Consider the following 14,885-nt stretch of genomic DNA (forward strand, 5'->3'; position numbering starts at 1 on the left):
TTTCTTTTTTCTCGTAAGGGGGTTGGGGGGGTTTGGGTTTGGGGGGGGGGGGGTGTTAGGGTCTTTTTCCACCCTATGGAAGCAGTATGGGGACCTGCTGTGGAGCAGAGACTTTCAAATGCTTTTCCAAGGTCTCCACGGTGGCTTTTCGGAGCACGGTGGTTCCTCTTGGCAGCCTCAACCTGAGCCAATGCCCAAGAGATGGGGGCCATGTGCACAGGGGAAACAAGGACTCTGTGCCAAGACAAACTAACAACCAGCTAGGCCAGGCAGCAGATGAAAGGGTCCCCACTGCCGAGCTGTTTTGTCTGGTCCATTCCTGAACAAGGCTGGGAAATTTCACGTGGCAGCGCCCAGATCAAGAGGAAGAACACGCAGGGAAGCACTGTGCAAGGTGGCAAGAGGCTTAGCAGCCTTTCCCCAGACCCCATTTCTGGAGGGAAAGCATTTCCTTGTTGCAGTCCAAACTGGCTGATAAGGGTGCTGGAGCCAGGCTGTAATCAGCACAACCCAGCGGCTTTTACAGCCGTTTTGCCTGATGGGGAGCAGCGAGATCGGCCTCCCTTTCCTGAGGGATACTGGGCAGAAGGAGCTGGGGTGGACAGGACTTATCTCCTCAGCTGCAAAGAGCAACTTTTGGTCTGGGGATGGGGTTTGCGGTTTGTTTGCTATGCAATGAACTTTCCAAAAATATCCATTTGGAATGATCAGAACACCCTGTTTTGAACTCTTATGATGCAGTACAAAAATTAAACCAAGATGCTAACTTATCAGAGCACGCATGTTTTACCAGAACAAAGAAAAAAATTAGTTGGAAACTGGGAGGAGGCACGCTCTTATGCAACAGTTCAATTTTCATGAAACTGGACTTTTTCCAAGGGAAAAATTGTTTCAGGGAACACATTTCAACCAGCTCTACAGGTACCCAGCGAAAGTAAGCCTCAAATGATACGGAGGCAGGGATTTCACAGGCAGGAACAGTGCTACTTAATCAGTCCCTTTCCCAGGATATCCTCCTCGCCTGCCTCGGCACAATCATTTTGCGTCCGTGCAAATAAAACAGATCAGGGCATTCAAATCAAAGGTTATTTTTCAGCCCAACTAAGCAGTTCCCTGACTCAGTTGGCCTCAAGGTCACGCAATTTTAGAGAGGGCAGGGATGATTTAAGGTGGCAACGACACTTGGTAAATGTCAGGGATCCAAAACCAGAACAACACTACTTTTCCAGTCACCCTTCATCAAAGAGGTGCCTTCACTACTGGAGAGACTAGGTGGCTGAATCAGCTACAGGCACACTTGGGAGGTCTCAGCACAGTGGAGCAATGCACAGTTTGGAAAAAGACATCCCCCTCTCTCTGGCTGTGAGCTGGCTGGGGAGCCTGACCATTTCTGGATGGCTCAGGAATAAATATCACCTCTTGGAAAGGAGAGAATTCGCTGCTGTGGCTCCGTCTGGGAAGAGTGCATGCCTCAGGAACAAGATGTGCCATGAGCTCAGTGGTGGCACATGGCAATATTTAGCTCCAGGAAGCATCTGCCAGGCAGCACAGCAAAGCGCTTCCGGCTGTGTCGCTCCAAGGAGTGTCTACATCCCTGCCAGAAAGGCACCAAGACCCTGGTACATGCGTATGTTGCCCAGCTGCCAACCGCTACCATCACCAACCGGGCATCTCAGCCTCCCGGGGAGGCCACTGGGAAGGTGTCTGACTATTCCACAGCACAAAAGTTAAGCTCTTGCTCTCAACCATCCTCCACAGGTGCATTGTATTTTCCATCGCATACAGAGAGAACCAAAGACATCAGATGCTTAAAGCCACATGACACGGAGCCCCGCTCCAAGGCAGAGCAGCACCGTGCCTTACCCGCTGCCTCAGAGCAGACCCGTGACAGAGCCATGAGCCCTCCCACTGCCGACGGCTGTTATGAGTGCTCTTCAAAGCGTTTTGAGCTACATCAGAAGCAGTTATTCACAGAGCATCGTCAGGGTCAGGTCAAGGAATGGCACAAAAGAGGCTTTAATATCCCTCTAAAATTCCTTATGGTGGCAATAGGATAAGCTTTGACTCAGGGAACTGCGAGGCGGGTAAAAGGGGAGTTAAGTTGCCAGGGCTCATTTTTTTCAGTTTCTAGAACACCGCTGCCCAAGAGAACAACCCCTGTTCACAGTCTCCCGCTAAAAGTGGCTGGCAGCTCCAAAGATGTTCAGGCCAGGAACAGAAGAGGCCCTGATGGGTCAGGATTGAATTAGCATGGCACAGTTCCACAGGAAGCTGAGGACCAGAATAGCTGATGTTGTCGAGGACGGGACCTTGAGGCAGTAACAGAGCTATAGGGAGTCTAGTGTGAGTAGGACAGTGGTGGCCACAGGGCTGTGGAAGAGAATCACATTCAATCTTTTTCTGCATAAAGCTGCAGCGGGGGCACTCTCACTCTCATTAACCAGAGTATTTCCTGGTCTGAGTGTGTGGAAGCAAGCTTGATTAGATAGCATCTCTTACCCATCCTCCTCTCCTCTTCAGCCACGTCACCAAGGTCTTGCGGACAAACTCTCCCAGGCAGTCTACGATGGTGTGAACCATGGCTGGCTGTGCATGCCGCACGCAGTCCACTGCCAGCCCAGCTGCCACGGCGTAGAGAGACACCACCTTGCCCCACGTTATGCCTGAGAAAAGAAGAAAAGCTGTTCAGATTCACACATGCAGACACAGCTCAGTCCTGAATACTCAAGGGAAAGATCTCCCCTTCATTACACGTGCCCACGCTGCAGGCACACTGCTCTGCGTTCAAGTGCAGCCACAGTTCTGCGTGCTCTCTGCCATGGGGGGCAAAGAAATCCCCGGGGACCAGGATTGGGGAAAACTCTCCACCTGGAGGAGCAGAATGAAATGATCTGACCTGGGCATGCTTTGACCCCCTCTCAGCACCGGGTGCACAGCTTTGGAGAAAGCAGCCCAAAGGCATCATCAAAATAGGGAAGATGAGCACCACCACACTTTATATTGCCATTAACTCTCAGCCTTGCACACGCTGCACAGGAGGCGATTGAATCCAGCGTGTGAGCAACCCGGGGCTTTTGTCACCAGCGCAACACCCTTTAGACAAAGCATTCCTGTTTTTTTCCAGATCAGAGGAGGGTGTTCCAATGGGGCATGCAAGGCACACATGAGATAAGCGTCTTCAGGCAGTTCTGCCATGACACAAGAGTAAAAAAGGGAGGCAAAGCTACAGGGCCAAGAGGGTTGGCATCCCCCCTGGTGTAAGGAGTACGCCTCCACCTACACAACCAGGTAGCTTCAGGAATTTGGCCACTCTGCCTACAATGCTTCCCACTGCATCTCCTATCCCATTGAAGGCAGCGTGGGGACAGGGTGTCAGCCAGCTATCTAATCTCCCAGAGAACAGCCTTCCTGCTAGGCTGACCTGCCAGCAGTGAATGCTCCGTGGAAGCTGTCCCAGCAACAGTCATCTTCCTGTTAGTGCTAGCCATAAGCGCTCGAGCTCAGTTCTGGGTACCAGCCAACCTCCCTGGGTCCCCCCCACACTTCGCCAACACCGTTGGGCATGAATACTCCATACTTAAACGTTGCAGCCAGCAGTCCCCCTCCAGGCTTTTATCAGGACCAGTGACCTGGAAACACAACCCTTCTGCAGCCATGCAGGGGAACCACCATGGCTCAGCAGCACATGGATTTCCTTTGGATCTGCTTGGAAGTTTAATTCCCCCCCTTACTTTATTATCTTACTTTATTATCTGGAATAGCAGCATTTGACAAGCATACTGTGAAATATTTTACAGCGTTAGGTCTCTGTGGAGCCTGCCCAAGGTCTCTCTCTGCCAAACGTAGCCAGAAGCCAGGTGAGGTTTCAGTATTTAAAAACCACACAAAACCGTTCTTGCTGAGTTGCAACAAGAAAGAACAGGGGTGAGAGGAAGGGAAGATGAGTTCAGTCACGAGTTCTAAGGACCAGAAGGGGTTAAACAGACAAACAGGAAACTGGATGTGCTCAGCGATCCATCAGCTAAGAAAGCAAACCCTTAAATACGATTAAAATGAAGTGAAGAGTCTCCCTCATCCCTGCATCATGCTCCCAGATCCCCAGGCACCCCAACCCGCCTCTCTAGGACGCAGCTCCAGACCCCTCGCGCCTGTTTGCATGGCAGCAGAGCTCCCCACAGTCCCTGCAGGTTTCAGAGCATCTCCACAATCCTTCCACTTAGTCCCTCAGAAGGGACACGCGCACGAACACTTTCAGGATTTGCTTGCTTGTTTTTTGTTTTTTTTTTTAAATAAAAACATACTGAACTTTAGAGAAACCGTTCAGATGTCAGCCACAGAAATGGCTTGTTAGACTGAAGAAAATTCCTTTGGTGTTCCAAAAAAGCCAGTTTTCACTCAAGACTGATATAAGATCAAAACCTACAGATGATCCTTGTGTGAGGAGGCTCTGTAGCAAAGGTAACAGCAGTAGCTCAGAGCCTCCTGCAGTGATCTTTCCTTCACCAGCGCTATCTCCAAGATCAGAGGAAGTTATTAATATAGCTAAATTGGCTGTTATTCTGATTTTATTTTCTGAGCAGGCTCTGCGGTGTTCCTTCCTTCCCCAGAGCTGTCACTCAGGAAGTTCACTGCCTGTGTGGTATTCACACTATTTATCTGTCTTTCTCACACCACGTGTCGCTATGACAGCCAGCAGAAGGAGCCAGGAAGAGGCGATGAAACCGCATGAGAAAACACCAGACAGAGGGCTCCTCCTGGCAAGGAAGGGGCTGTCCTGCTGCAGGCCAGTACCTCTCCACCCGGCGAAGAGGCTTTAAAGGGTTACCTCTTGCTGGCCACGATCTCCTGGACCAGAGCCTCAGCTGGCTTACACTCAGCTTTAGTGTCAGTTCTTGCTGTTCTCCATCCCTGCGGAAATGTGGCTCCTTGCATCTGGAGTTAGATGAACCAAAGTTACCCAAAATTCCAGGGGAGCGTTCTCTGGCTTATTCCCTCACTGACAACCCTCTTGCTTAAGTATCTGAAGCAAGTCCATTAGCTTTGAGATAGTTACATGGCAGTAACTAAGACTGACAGGGGGCTGAGGCCACCCTGGTAGAGAAAGACAGCCACGATCTTGATTAACTTTGTTTTGAACCGAAGTTTCTCTTTCCAACAGAAGAAAAGTACATCCACAACCTGTGAAAGACAAAGGCTCGGTAGCCCCGTGATTCCTCTAATACACAGGAAAGCAGTTTGCTCTACCTACACGTCAGCCCAGGTGTCTCCTCCTAGGGAGGATGGAGGGAAAGCCCCACAGCTCTGGCACCTCTGCCAAGGCTGTTATGCAGTGGTGCTTGCTGCAGGGCTTGCACAAGGTGACTGCTTCCCTGGCACATGGACATCGCGTGGGTGGCAGGAAGAGAGCAAGTTGTTGACCAATGCTTCACGTGGTGATGGATGTGAAGGGTTCAGCGGTCACTTCTCATTATCCTCCTCTTTATGGAGCATGCTTATAAGGGTCAAACCAATCTTTCAGTCGGCTTTTCCTGTTACCGGTGGAGCTGGGCCACAGGGGTGGGAGAGGAGGAAATCCCCTCACGATTTGTCTGCACGGAACCTCTTATTGCCACTGCTGGAGGCAGAAGATGGAGGCAGCAGGGCACAAGATGTTGCAGGGGAGCCCCGAAGCAAGGGAAGAGCAGACACCTCTACTTGCCGCTCTAGAGCAAAGCTGGGCCGTGCCCGTGGCCGGTCCCTCTGCCCCAGGAGGGCTCCAGCAGCCACCCAGCCAGGCAGGGCAGGGGAACAGGCCACAGCAGCCCCCATCAGCACTTTTTCAGGACATCAGCTCCATCAGCTTTTCTCGCTCTCAGGGATTCCCTTGGCAGGGGTAGAGGAGCACAGTCTGCTGGGAGGGCAGTGCCCCTGCCCCCTGTGATGTCCAGGCCAGGGTGAAGGTGACACTAGCTCGGTGCATGCCTTGGCGTAAGCTGGAATAGCATCTGGCCAGCGCACACGAGCAGAGAAGACACATTGTCTTGCTCCAAATTCCTGAAAAGGTCTGGCTGCCATCCACGTCGGGTGAAACGGGCACTCATCACCAAGAGCAACAATCTATTCACAGCTTCCCGCTGTGCGGACTGCTGCACAGGAGCTAACGGCAAGAGGGAATGGAAAATTGGTCCAGAAAGGAGTGAGTGGAACAGAGAAAGCTCTGAAACTTCTGCTCGCAGAGGTGGAACACAGGGACACAGAAAATGGGAAAAGCAGTTTAGAAGGCATTTAAAGAAATAAGGAATACAAGTTGCAGACTCAAGGCCAGTCAGGGAGCTGGAGGTATGTAAACACTGGTGAGCCCAGGGGAAAGCGAATTAGCGGGAGAGGACCGCTCTTGAAAGTGTTCCCGCTGCACATCAGCTCGCCTGCCCCAGGGGAGAGCTCAAAAGGCCATGAGACATGACTGTGCGGAGTCTTGGAGCACCACACTGTCCAAGGTTACTCAAATAAACTTCCCTCTGCTCCACTCAGCATAAAAGCTTTCAAATCGTACTGAGGAGAAACATGATCAAGTGCGACATTTCCACAGCTGGAGGGATACACCAGACACAATATCCGCTCCTCTGGTGGAGAGAGCGAAGCCAAGAGGGACGTGCACAAGGCAGGGAGCTCAACTCCTAAGGCCTAAGGGATGAGGAAGCAGTGGGATGCATTCCTAACAGCAGTTGCTCCCGCAGGGGAAAGTATTTTCTCCCTAGAGCCCATTAACTATGCATCTCTGCTGTACAGGGTTCACTTCAGCCCAAGCACTCGATTAAAAACTGAGGAGCACCTGAACCAATATAAAACCAGAATGAAAGCTTTGAGAGAGCCCTCATGCCTAGCAGCTCTTACCAACTGGAGGAAACTCTTTCCTTTAGGAAAGGAAAATGCATCTCCCTTTTCTTCTTCTGTTTTTCCACCAAGTGACCCCTGCCTTCTGGGATTTATTTAAACAGCTAATGTAAATGCCAGCTCAGCCAGGCCTCGATCCAAAGCCTGCTAAAGTCAGTGGAAAATCTCCTGCTGGCTGCAGAGCACGCACCAGAACCAGGGCTACTGTCACAGAGGTGATGCTGCTGCAGACCCTTCAACAGCCAAAGCAGGTCAGGGCTCTGCGGTGCCGCTCTCCGCGCAGGCAGACTCTCCTCACCCTGAATAACTAACAGGTTGTACGGAAACAGGGAAGCAAAATACAGCTGGAGCCTTACCGTGCTCCGTGACCGGCTCACCTTCCGCCTGTATTCTCAGCTGTTAATCTGGCTGCAACTGGGATTCAAGCTGTCCTTGCTACACCAGAGAAAAGCCAAACCTGAGATAACTGGAATAGACAAGGCTCTAAAGGCGAATATGGCACCACGTACCCATGCAGTGGGACCAACGAGGATGCCAGATGTCTTCAGTCTTGCCTTCTTGAGAGGTCCATCCAGGGCTTGTGCTTACTCAGGACTTGCAGACAGCGTGGCCAGGAAGTGAGCACGGCCAGAGCTACAGCGTGAAGACTCAAGCCCAGACCAGAGTGTGGAAGAAGGCCGTGTAAAAGATTAAGCAGAAAACCTCTCCAGTAAGGTAGGGTCAAAATCTCCCACTCCCTTGCTGGAAAGGCATTGTGAGTGACTGACGGGGCTTCCCGGACTGTCTAGGCACTGCCACATCAGACTGTAGCTGTTTTCTTAATAAACTGGACGGTGAAAAACAGGCTGAGATGCTTCAGCTGTTGGCAATTGGCTCGAAAAACTCAGACTGCACTTGAGTCTCTGGTTTCTTTCACTCAATAAGAGCCTCTTTGCTCTGAACTATGAAAAAAATTAGGACTGAATGTCTGGCTGCCACAGCCAACTCTGATTTGCTGGATTTGGCATTAAATGCTGAGTCTTGAGACTGCAGCTGGGATCCAGGAATGTTAAAAATCAGCAAACTCCTCCCCCTCTGCCACTCAGCAGCCTTCTAGCAAGAGAAATTGCAACAACAAGTTGATAAAAGCAATTGAATATGCAGCCCCAGCTTCATGCTCACAGGTTATCCTGTCAGTTGCTCTGAGGCGGAGATGAGAAAGAAGAAAAAAACCAGAGCATACAGAGCACCAGGAAGGTTTGAATCCACCCCCCCGTGTAGCCAGCCAACTGCCAGCCATCTATGCAGCATGGTGTCCCCAGACGAGGGCCAGCACCAGCACGAGAGCTTGCGCCTGGGCTTCTACCATGTTCCCAAAGTCTCTAGCATCGCCAGCCTCAAAGGGCTGTGTCCAGACCCCATTCTTACTACTCTGAAAACCCCAAGTTTAGAACCAAGAGTTGCAATTTCTAGCTTTACTTTCAGCAAAAGCATTGTAAACCATGCGCACCTTGCATTTGACTCCTGAGCTGAGAATTTGAACAACACCAAAAAATGCAGCTCTCAATCTATCTGTCACTACACATTGGCAAGAGCAGGAGTCCCAGAAGCCAGCAGGGCTTTCTCCCCAGCATCACGTTTATGCAGCACAGCAGCACATGCAGTCTGCTCCGCCTGCAGCCATCCACCTCCCCGCCTTAATTCCCTGGAGGTAGGCCAGTTCTGATGCAGTCAGCTACAGTCATCTAAGAAGATAACCCACTTACCTGCAATACCTGAGCCTGCGTTTTCCTGTAAGCCTTGATGCAAGTAAAGGTCAGTGCTAACTGACAAGACAGGGCACCTGCACTTTGAACACAGCCCCACTCCAACATTCTGGCCATACTTGTCCAGCTCTTGCTCTCTGAGCCCATGTGGCCGCCCAAGCCAGCCCGGATGCAAAGGCAACCTGCATTCCAGGTGTGCTCTGTGAGGATATTGAGGATGCTGAGGATGGCAGTATTAGCTACAGAATCCAATTCCATCCATTCCTTATGGCACTGTTTCAGTTTCCCTGATCTGGGGAGTAAATCTGCCCTACTAGACCTGCTGGCTGCTGTGCTTTTGCAGCCCCTCTCAGATATCTCTTTTGCCATCTGTTGTGATTCTGGAGAGCACCTGTGCTTTCCACCACAACACACCTCAGATCTGAAGTCCGGGATGTCAGCACAGGGCTTCTCCAGGGTGTCAGTGGTTCCCATGCAGTTCATACGCATAAAGACACATAGCTGACTGTGAAGATAAAAAGACTTTGAGCGAGGAAGCCTATCTGAAAGTCCAACAGAGACCTGGACTTCTATTCTGTACCATCTGCTCCCAAAGTAACAGGAATCACTGCCTCCCGTGACACTTACAATGTCAACGACACTGGATCCAGTGTTTTCACACTACTATGCTGTCAGCAAGTAGCTGTCGGTGTGTTTTGGGTTTTGTTGTTGTTTTGTTTCCAGACTCTAACATTTGCTTCCATGGATAACACGAGACTGCAGAAAATCTACAACCGCATCAGGACTTGCCTGTCATAAATCTCCACCTAAAACATTTCTCTTCCCTGTTTCCCCCAGCCTGCATTCCCAGCCACGGGCAAGGACTGTTTTCAGGGAGGCTGAGGTTCCCTCGCAGGAACACAGCACAGACTGTACCTTTGCTTTTGACAACCATTGCTGGGACTGGTCAAACATCAGCAGAACAACATTCACGTCAAAGCAGTGAGAAAGCTCAACGCACCGGCCTGTCTGGAGCAGCTAGCCTCGAGGGCTGAGGCTCCCGTCTCCCCGGGTATGAGAAAAGAGAAGCAGTAACTGGAAGCAGCAGGCTCCATTGCAGTTCTGGCTATTGCAAGGGAAAAGGAAGCCAGAAAGAGAGGAACTCCCTCGTGGTAAGTTGGTTCTGGCTCCCAGCACCAGCAGCATGAGCTGGAACAAGGGAGACTCCCATGTAATGAATCTTCTCCAGTTGCCAATGGTGAGCAAAGGAGCTTGGAATGAGTGACCTCCCTGAGCAATGAGGTAACACCACCTCCTAACGAGGAAGGGCAGGAGATGCCTTCTAGAATGAGCGAGAACCTGCCAGGAGGATGTAACAAAACAGGGCATTTCCCTACCAGAACAACATAGCACAGAGGAGCTCTCATTAAATCATTAAAGCAGGGCACGCTGCCAAACTGCCCACGGCCCTTTCAGAAATGGTGCCCCACCTCGCAGGCCAACCCAGAAACATGCCTTCTCTAAGAGAAGTGGCCCCATCCTGTTCCTTTCCGCCCAGCCCTGTCTGGATATCTGTCAGGGCACAGTACCTGCAGTGAAAATCTGTGCAGCCACTGCCAGGAAGGCGTCCGTCACCACAGTTTCTGAGTGCAGCGAGATGTTCAACTGGCGGGCGATATTCCGGTAGACATTGGGGCGAATGTATTCCAGCTCATCCCCTGGAAACAAACAGTCAGGAGTCAGCATGCAGAACACCAAGTCCTGCTCTCACCGTGTAGGAATCACAGCTGGGGCCACCCCCCGTACTCCTCCAGCCAAAGAGAGTTAACCCCAGCTCCACCGTATTTTAAGCAGGCAGCAGGAGTGCTTGGGGTCATTAAGACGCAAGGCCCTGCCACCCGCACCCTGCTCTCCCAATACCCTCTCTGCCTAGGACTTCTACAGGGAGCAGGGACCGGCAGTGGCCCCATACCAGCGGTGTGGCTGCAGTAATCCCCGACATAAATGATGTTCCCAGGCTGGATGCCTGCCTTTCCTCCAACACAGGAGACAGGCCTCAGATAAGCAAAGCCATCTCATTTTTCTTCAGAAGTGAAATGGAGGCATGTACATCTACGTCAGCTTTTGAGACAAACACCCTTTCTCAACACCCCATCAGACTCGTACAAAAAAGCCTCAAGATGACAGCGACTGAAGAATGCTGGAGGCTGATGAAAGCTGAGGATCCACCCAGAGCTGCAGAACATTAATTGAGCCAAGAGACTATCCGCTCAGCTATTTTATGCTCACACAGGCACTGTGACGATCTGGAGCTCTTTCTCTCCTCCGAATGGTTAAGGAGATGTTCATTTGCCTGGCTGCCTCCTCAGCAACAAGGTTCCCGACACACGCACAGACGCGTGCTTTAACCTCCAGGTTGTTTTCTCCCCGGCTGGGACGCGGTTGGAGGCGTCAGGCTAGCTTGAAGACCAAGATGGAAATACCAAGGACAAGCAAAGAACCTCCTCCCACAGGCTTGCGCTATGGAGTATGTGCAACAGCAGTAAAGCTTTTCCTCTGTAGCAAAACAAACCATTTTTGAGCAGCAGGATTAATAAAGCCCGGTTTCCAATGGTTTTCTCTCTTTGGGGGGGTCCACAGATACTTAACGAGGGTTGCACTGCTGCCACAGGAGGATTACACAATGCAAACATTGCATGGGACCAAGGCCCTTTGTGCATGGGGAGTCCTATTTGGTTTGGATTTAGGAGGACACTCCGTGTCCTTCTCCTGCATGAGGGTGCTCTGGAGCACACAGGGGAAAAGGGGAACTGTCACACCAGCTTTACATCCCACTGCAAGACCCCAATGACTTGCCCTAGTCAGAGGGCGACTGATCCTCCTGAAAATTCGATTTAGATGGGGACTGAAAAGGAAGATGACAGCCCAGTCAGGAGCTTGTTACAAAGTCACTAGCTACGGGACATTAATTCATCTAACTGGCCACTGTCAAAGCCCAGCTCTATAGAATTCCACAGACGAACTCCCCAGGCCCTTTGTGAGTGTGGGATTGTCCCACACAATCTCACGGCAAGAGGAAACCCTGCCAACACATGGTCAGCCCTGATAAGAGGAACCATTGCTTGCACTGCTCGGCAGCTGTTTTCTGCTTGCAGGGAGCACGTGAGCTTCCCTGTAAATGCAAGGAAACGGGGATAGCCCTGCCTGTGGTTAGCCCAGAGGGAGGCACGGGAGGCTGGGATCAGCGTTTGGGAGCCTGCCACTGGGACAGCTTTTAACAAGCAGTGCCTGGAGGCCCCAGATGAGATCAGGTTTTGGTTGGAGGCACACATGCTGCTCAAGCGGGCCCTGCCCTGCAGCCACGCACAGGGCAGACAAAAGCGGGCAGGGGAAGAAAAGTGCAGGAAAGCAGTCACAGGCTCATGGAGACTCCCAGCCCCGGCAGCCCCAGGTCCCCCCAGCAGCGCATTACATCGGTGGTTATCTTCAGTGTCCATGTTCAGATGCCCGACTGCACACTTTGCAACGTTTAGAGCAATTTCCGCGCTTTTCCTCCTTCCTGCAGTAATCACAGAGGAACTGCAGCAGGGCAGCAGTGACAGTCCCCACACACTCAGTGCAGCGGTGAAAGGCCGCTTACCTGGGTCTTGGCCACAGAAGAGACAAGTTCAGACAAACCAGACCTCTGACACATATGGCAGGTTGGTCTGGGGTGTCTCATTTGGCCATACCATTAGGTTTGCCACCTCTGATTTGTTAATTGCACCAATTAGCTGCTAAGCCACACTGAGCTGATGGGCTCTCGCTCCCCAAGACTGCAGCTGCACCACCTGTGCCCAGTGCCTCTGCTGGCCCTCCAGCCAGTTCTTCAGACTCTCTATGCACAAGAGGGCAAGGGAATACTCTGCTTCTCATTTCCACAGGCTACTCAGCACTATCACAGAGAAAAAACAGGTCTGGCTCGTTGCACGGCTTAGTGAGAAGCTAAGGACTACCAATGCCGGCAGGTGGCTGGGCACCACTCAGCCTTGTCCTGCTTATAGCAGCGAAGGGGAACAGCACAGGGACAGGCCATGCGGCAGGTGCAGTTTCTGAACAGGCAGAAACAACTCTTCATCCTAATAAGGAGGACTGCTCACCCCATGGTACCACATGGCGCTCTCCAGATTTGCTTAGAGAAGACGCCAAGTTCCTGGGACTATCAGCCAAATCTTTCCATCTGGACATGAGTAAGTAACAGGAGAGTCATCCAGGAGACGCCTTCAGATCCAGTCTGCCACCTGCCTGCCCTTTAACGTGCTCCTGGCCACCCACAGAAGATCTGGTTGAAAGCAAACAAATCTCAACCCCCAACCCAGCCAGAGAAGAAATGGAGGACAAAGAGGCAGTGAGATTGACAGAACAACAACAAAAAAGAAAACCCAAAGACAAAACAACCACTGGAAACAAAACCAGACGTCAGTATAGGATAGAAAAAGGGAAAAAGAATTAATTTTAAAAAAAAAAAAAAAAGGTCAGTTAAAAGAAACACAGCTATGCCTTAAAAAGAAATTTGGGATAATATCAAACAGAAGTAGAAAGAGATGGGAGACCAGCCTGGTCCTGAGTTTGTTAGGCCCAGCTAAAGGTTACTTCACCAGACTTACTTGAACCTTGGTGTAACTAAGATGCAAATGCTAGTGGTAGTTTCCCAGCCAGATGTGAACTAATATACAAGCCTGCAGGCAAAGGGGGATGTTGGGAGCAACTTCCAAGAACAAGGGTGTCAGGATGCCAGAAGACAAACGGCTAGACTTGAGCACAAAATCCCAGAATCCCAGTATGGCAGGGGTTGGAAGGGCCCTCCGGGGATCACCCAGTCCAACCCCCCTGCTCAAGCAGCCTCACCCAGAGCAGGGTGCACAGGACATCATCCAGGTGGGGGTTGAGTATCTCCAGAGAAGGAGACTCCACAGCTTTTATGCTTTGCAGGAGGCTAAAACCTAAAGCAAAAGGCCAGGCAACTGTTGGCATTTAGAGGGTGCTCGTAGCACAAGCACAACTCCAGAGCAGGTCTTCATGGAGCAGCCTATGGGCACATCCTTTGGATTGCTCTCCCTGCAGCCCTGGCAGTCCCCTGGCCATGAGGGGGGCTGGCTGGTTTGGGCACTGAATGGCAGTGTATGCCAGGCGATGTCAGCCAACTCCTCCTTGCTCCAGCAAAAAGCAGGAAAACTCATGTCTTGCTGAATGATTAAGGTAGGCAGAGGAAAATTAAACATGCTGTCGACACACCATCACTGAAAAGCAGCTTTTCTAAAATCTCCAGTGCACATGGTCTAAGTAACTACCCCCAAATTAAATGTCCTTGCAGCTGGGTGAGCAACTGATGAAGCCCAAGGTGGTAGGTAGCAGTGCTCTCCCAGATGCCAGCTTGGGTTTGTTGTGGCAGCCAAGTCACCTGCGTCTGGAGAAAACACTGCAGGACCTGTTAAAACGCCAAGCTGAGAATAGACTGCTGAAACTACTGCGAAAACTGTTATGCAGCTGTCGTCTTGTGCTGATAAACTTAGTTTGCTATTGGGCTTTCTTGGACTGCATCGTGTTTTTAAGTTGTTGCAAGTCCTCAGAAAAAAAGTAGCTCCACAGAAACACTGCACTGAGCAGTGCCCCAAGGGATGGAGGAAATGGAAGTAAAGGAGCTGTTTAGGGAAGATCACCAAACCCAAGCCTAACTGCCCAAAGCAGAGAAGAAAAACCTCTGTATCATCACATGAGAAGCCTCTCGGTACTCAACAGTTGCAGAAACCTTACTCTGGTCTGAAGTGCTCCATGTAGTTTCAGGGGGACTTACCTAGCCGCAGCAGTATGGACGACACCTCGGCCAGCTTGCCGCCGGGCACTGGTGCGTTGTACTCGGGTTTGCTCCAGCTGACACCCGCTCGAATTAGCCTCGAATTTATGTAGTCTCTGCAGAGGGCCTTGGCTTGGGACACAAGCTCCTTGTCCGTGGGAGACCTGTCAAAAACCTCCATCACCTCTGCAGCAAAGACAGAGGAAAGAAAAAAAGCTGAACCCACCCCTCAGCAGACACTTGCTGGAAGGCTGAGCCGATGCCTCAGAGGAGAATCCGCAGGAGCTGCGTAGCAATCCTCTGGTCTCTTGGTTCGTCACAGCTCCCAGCAGCTGTTCTCCAAAGACCAGTTTTTCATTTTGCCTGGTGAATAAAAGCATCTGTAAGCCCTCGAGCATTGCAAAGACGTAAATCAGAAGCCCAAGCATTGCACCTTACAGTTACGCTAAAGCCAG

The 14,885-nt window shown here is 51.2% G+C and overlaps 1 protein-coding gene across 1 annotated transcript in view; it reads right to left on the minus strand.

Annotated features, from left to right (window-relative positions):
- Positions 1-14,632, minus strand: part of BOK (BCL2 family apoptosis regulator BOK) — a 23,341-nt gene extending 8,709 nt beyond the window's left edge. The window contains exons 1-3 of the mRNA XM_009644449.2: positions 14,431-14,632; positions 10,187-10,315; positions 2,500-2,663 (exon numbers count right to left, since the gene is read on the minus strand). Coding sequence (XP_009642744.1) covers positions 2,500-2,663; positions 10,187-10,315; positions 14,431-14,611 — 474 coding nt within the window. The 5' untranslated portion in view covers positions 14,612-14,632. The remainder of the gene's footprint in view (positions 1-2,499; positions 2,664-10,186; positions 10,316-14,430) is intronic.
- Between the last annotated feature and the right edge of the window lie 253 nt (positions 14,633-14,885).

The sequence above is a fragment of the Egretta garzetta genome, unplaced genomic scaffold (assembly GCF_000687185.1).
Source record: "Egretta garzetta isolate BGI_Z169 unplaced genomic scaffold, ASM68718v1 scaffold448, whole genome shotgun sequence".
NCBI lineage: Eukaryota > Metazoa > Chordata > Aves > Pelecaniformes > Ardeidae > Egretta > Egretta garzetta.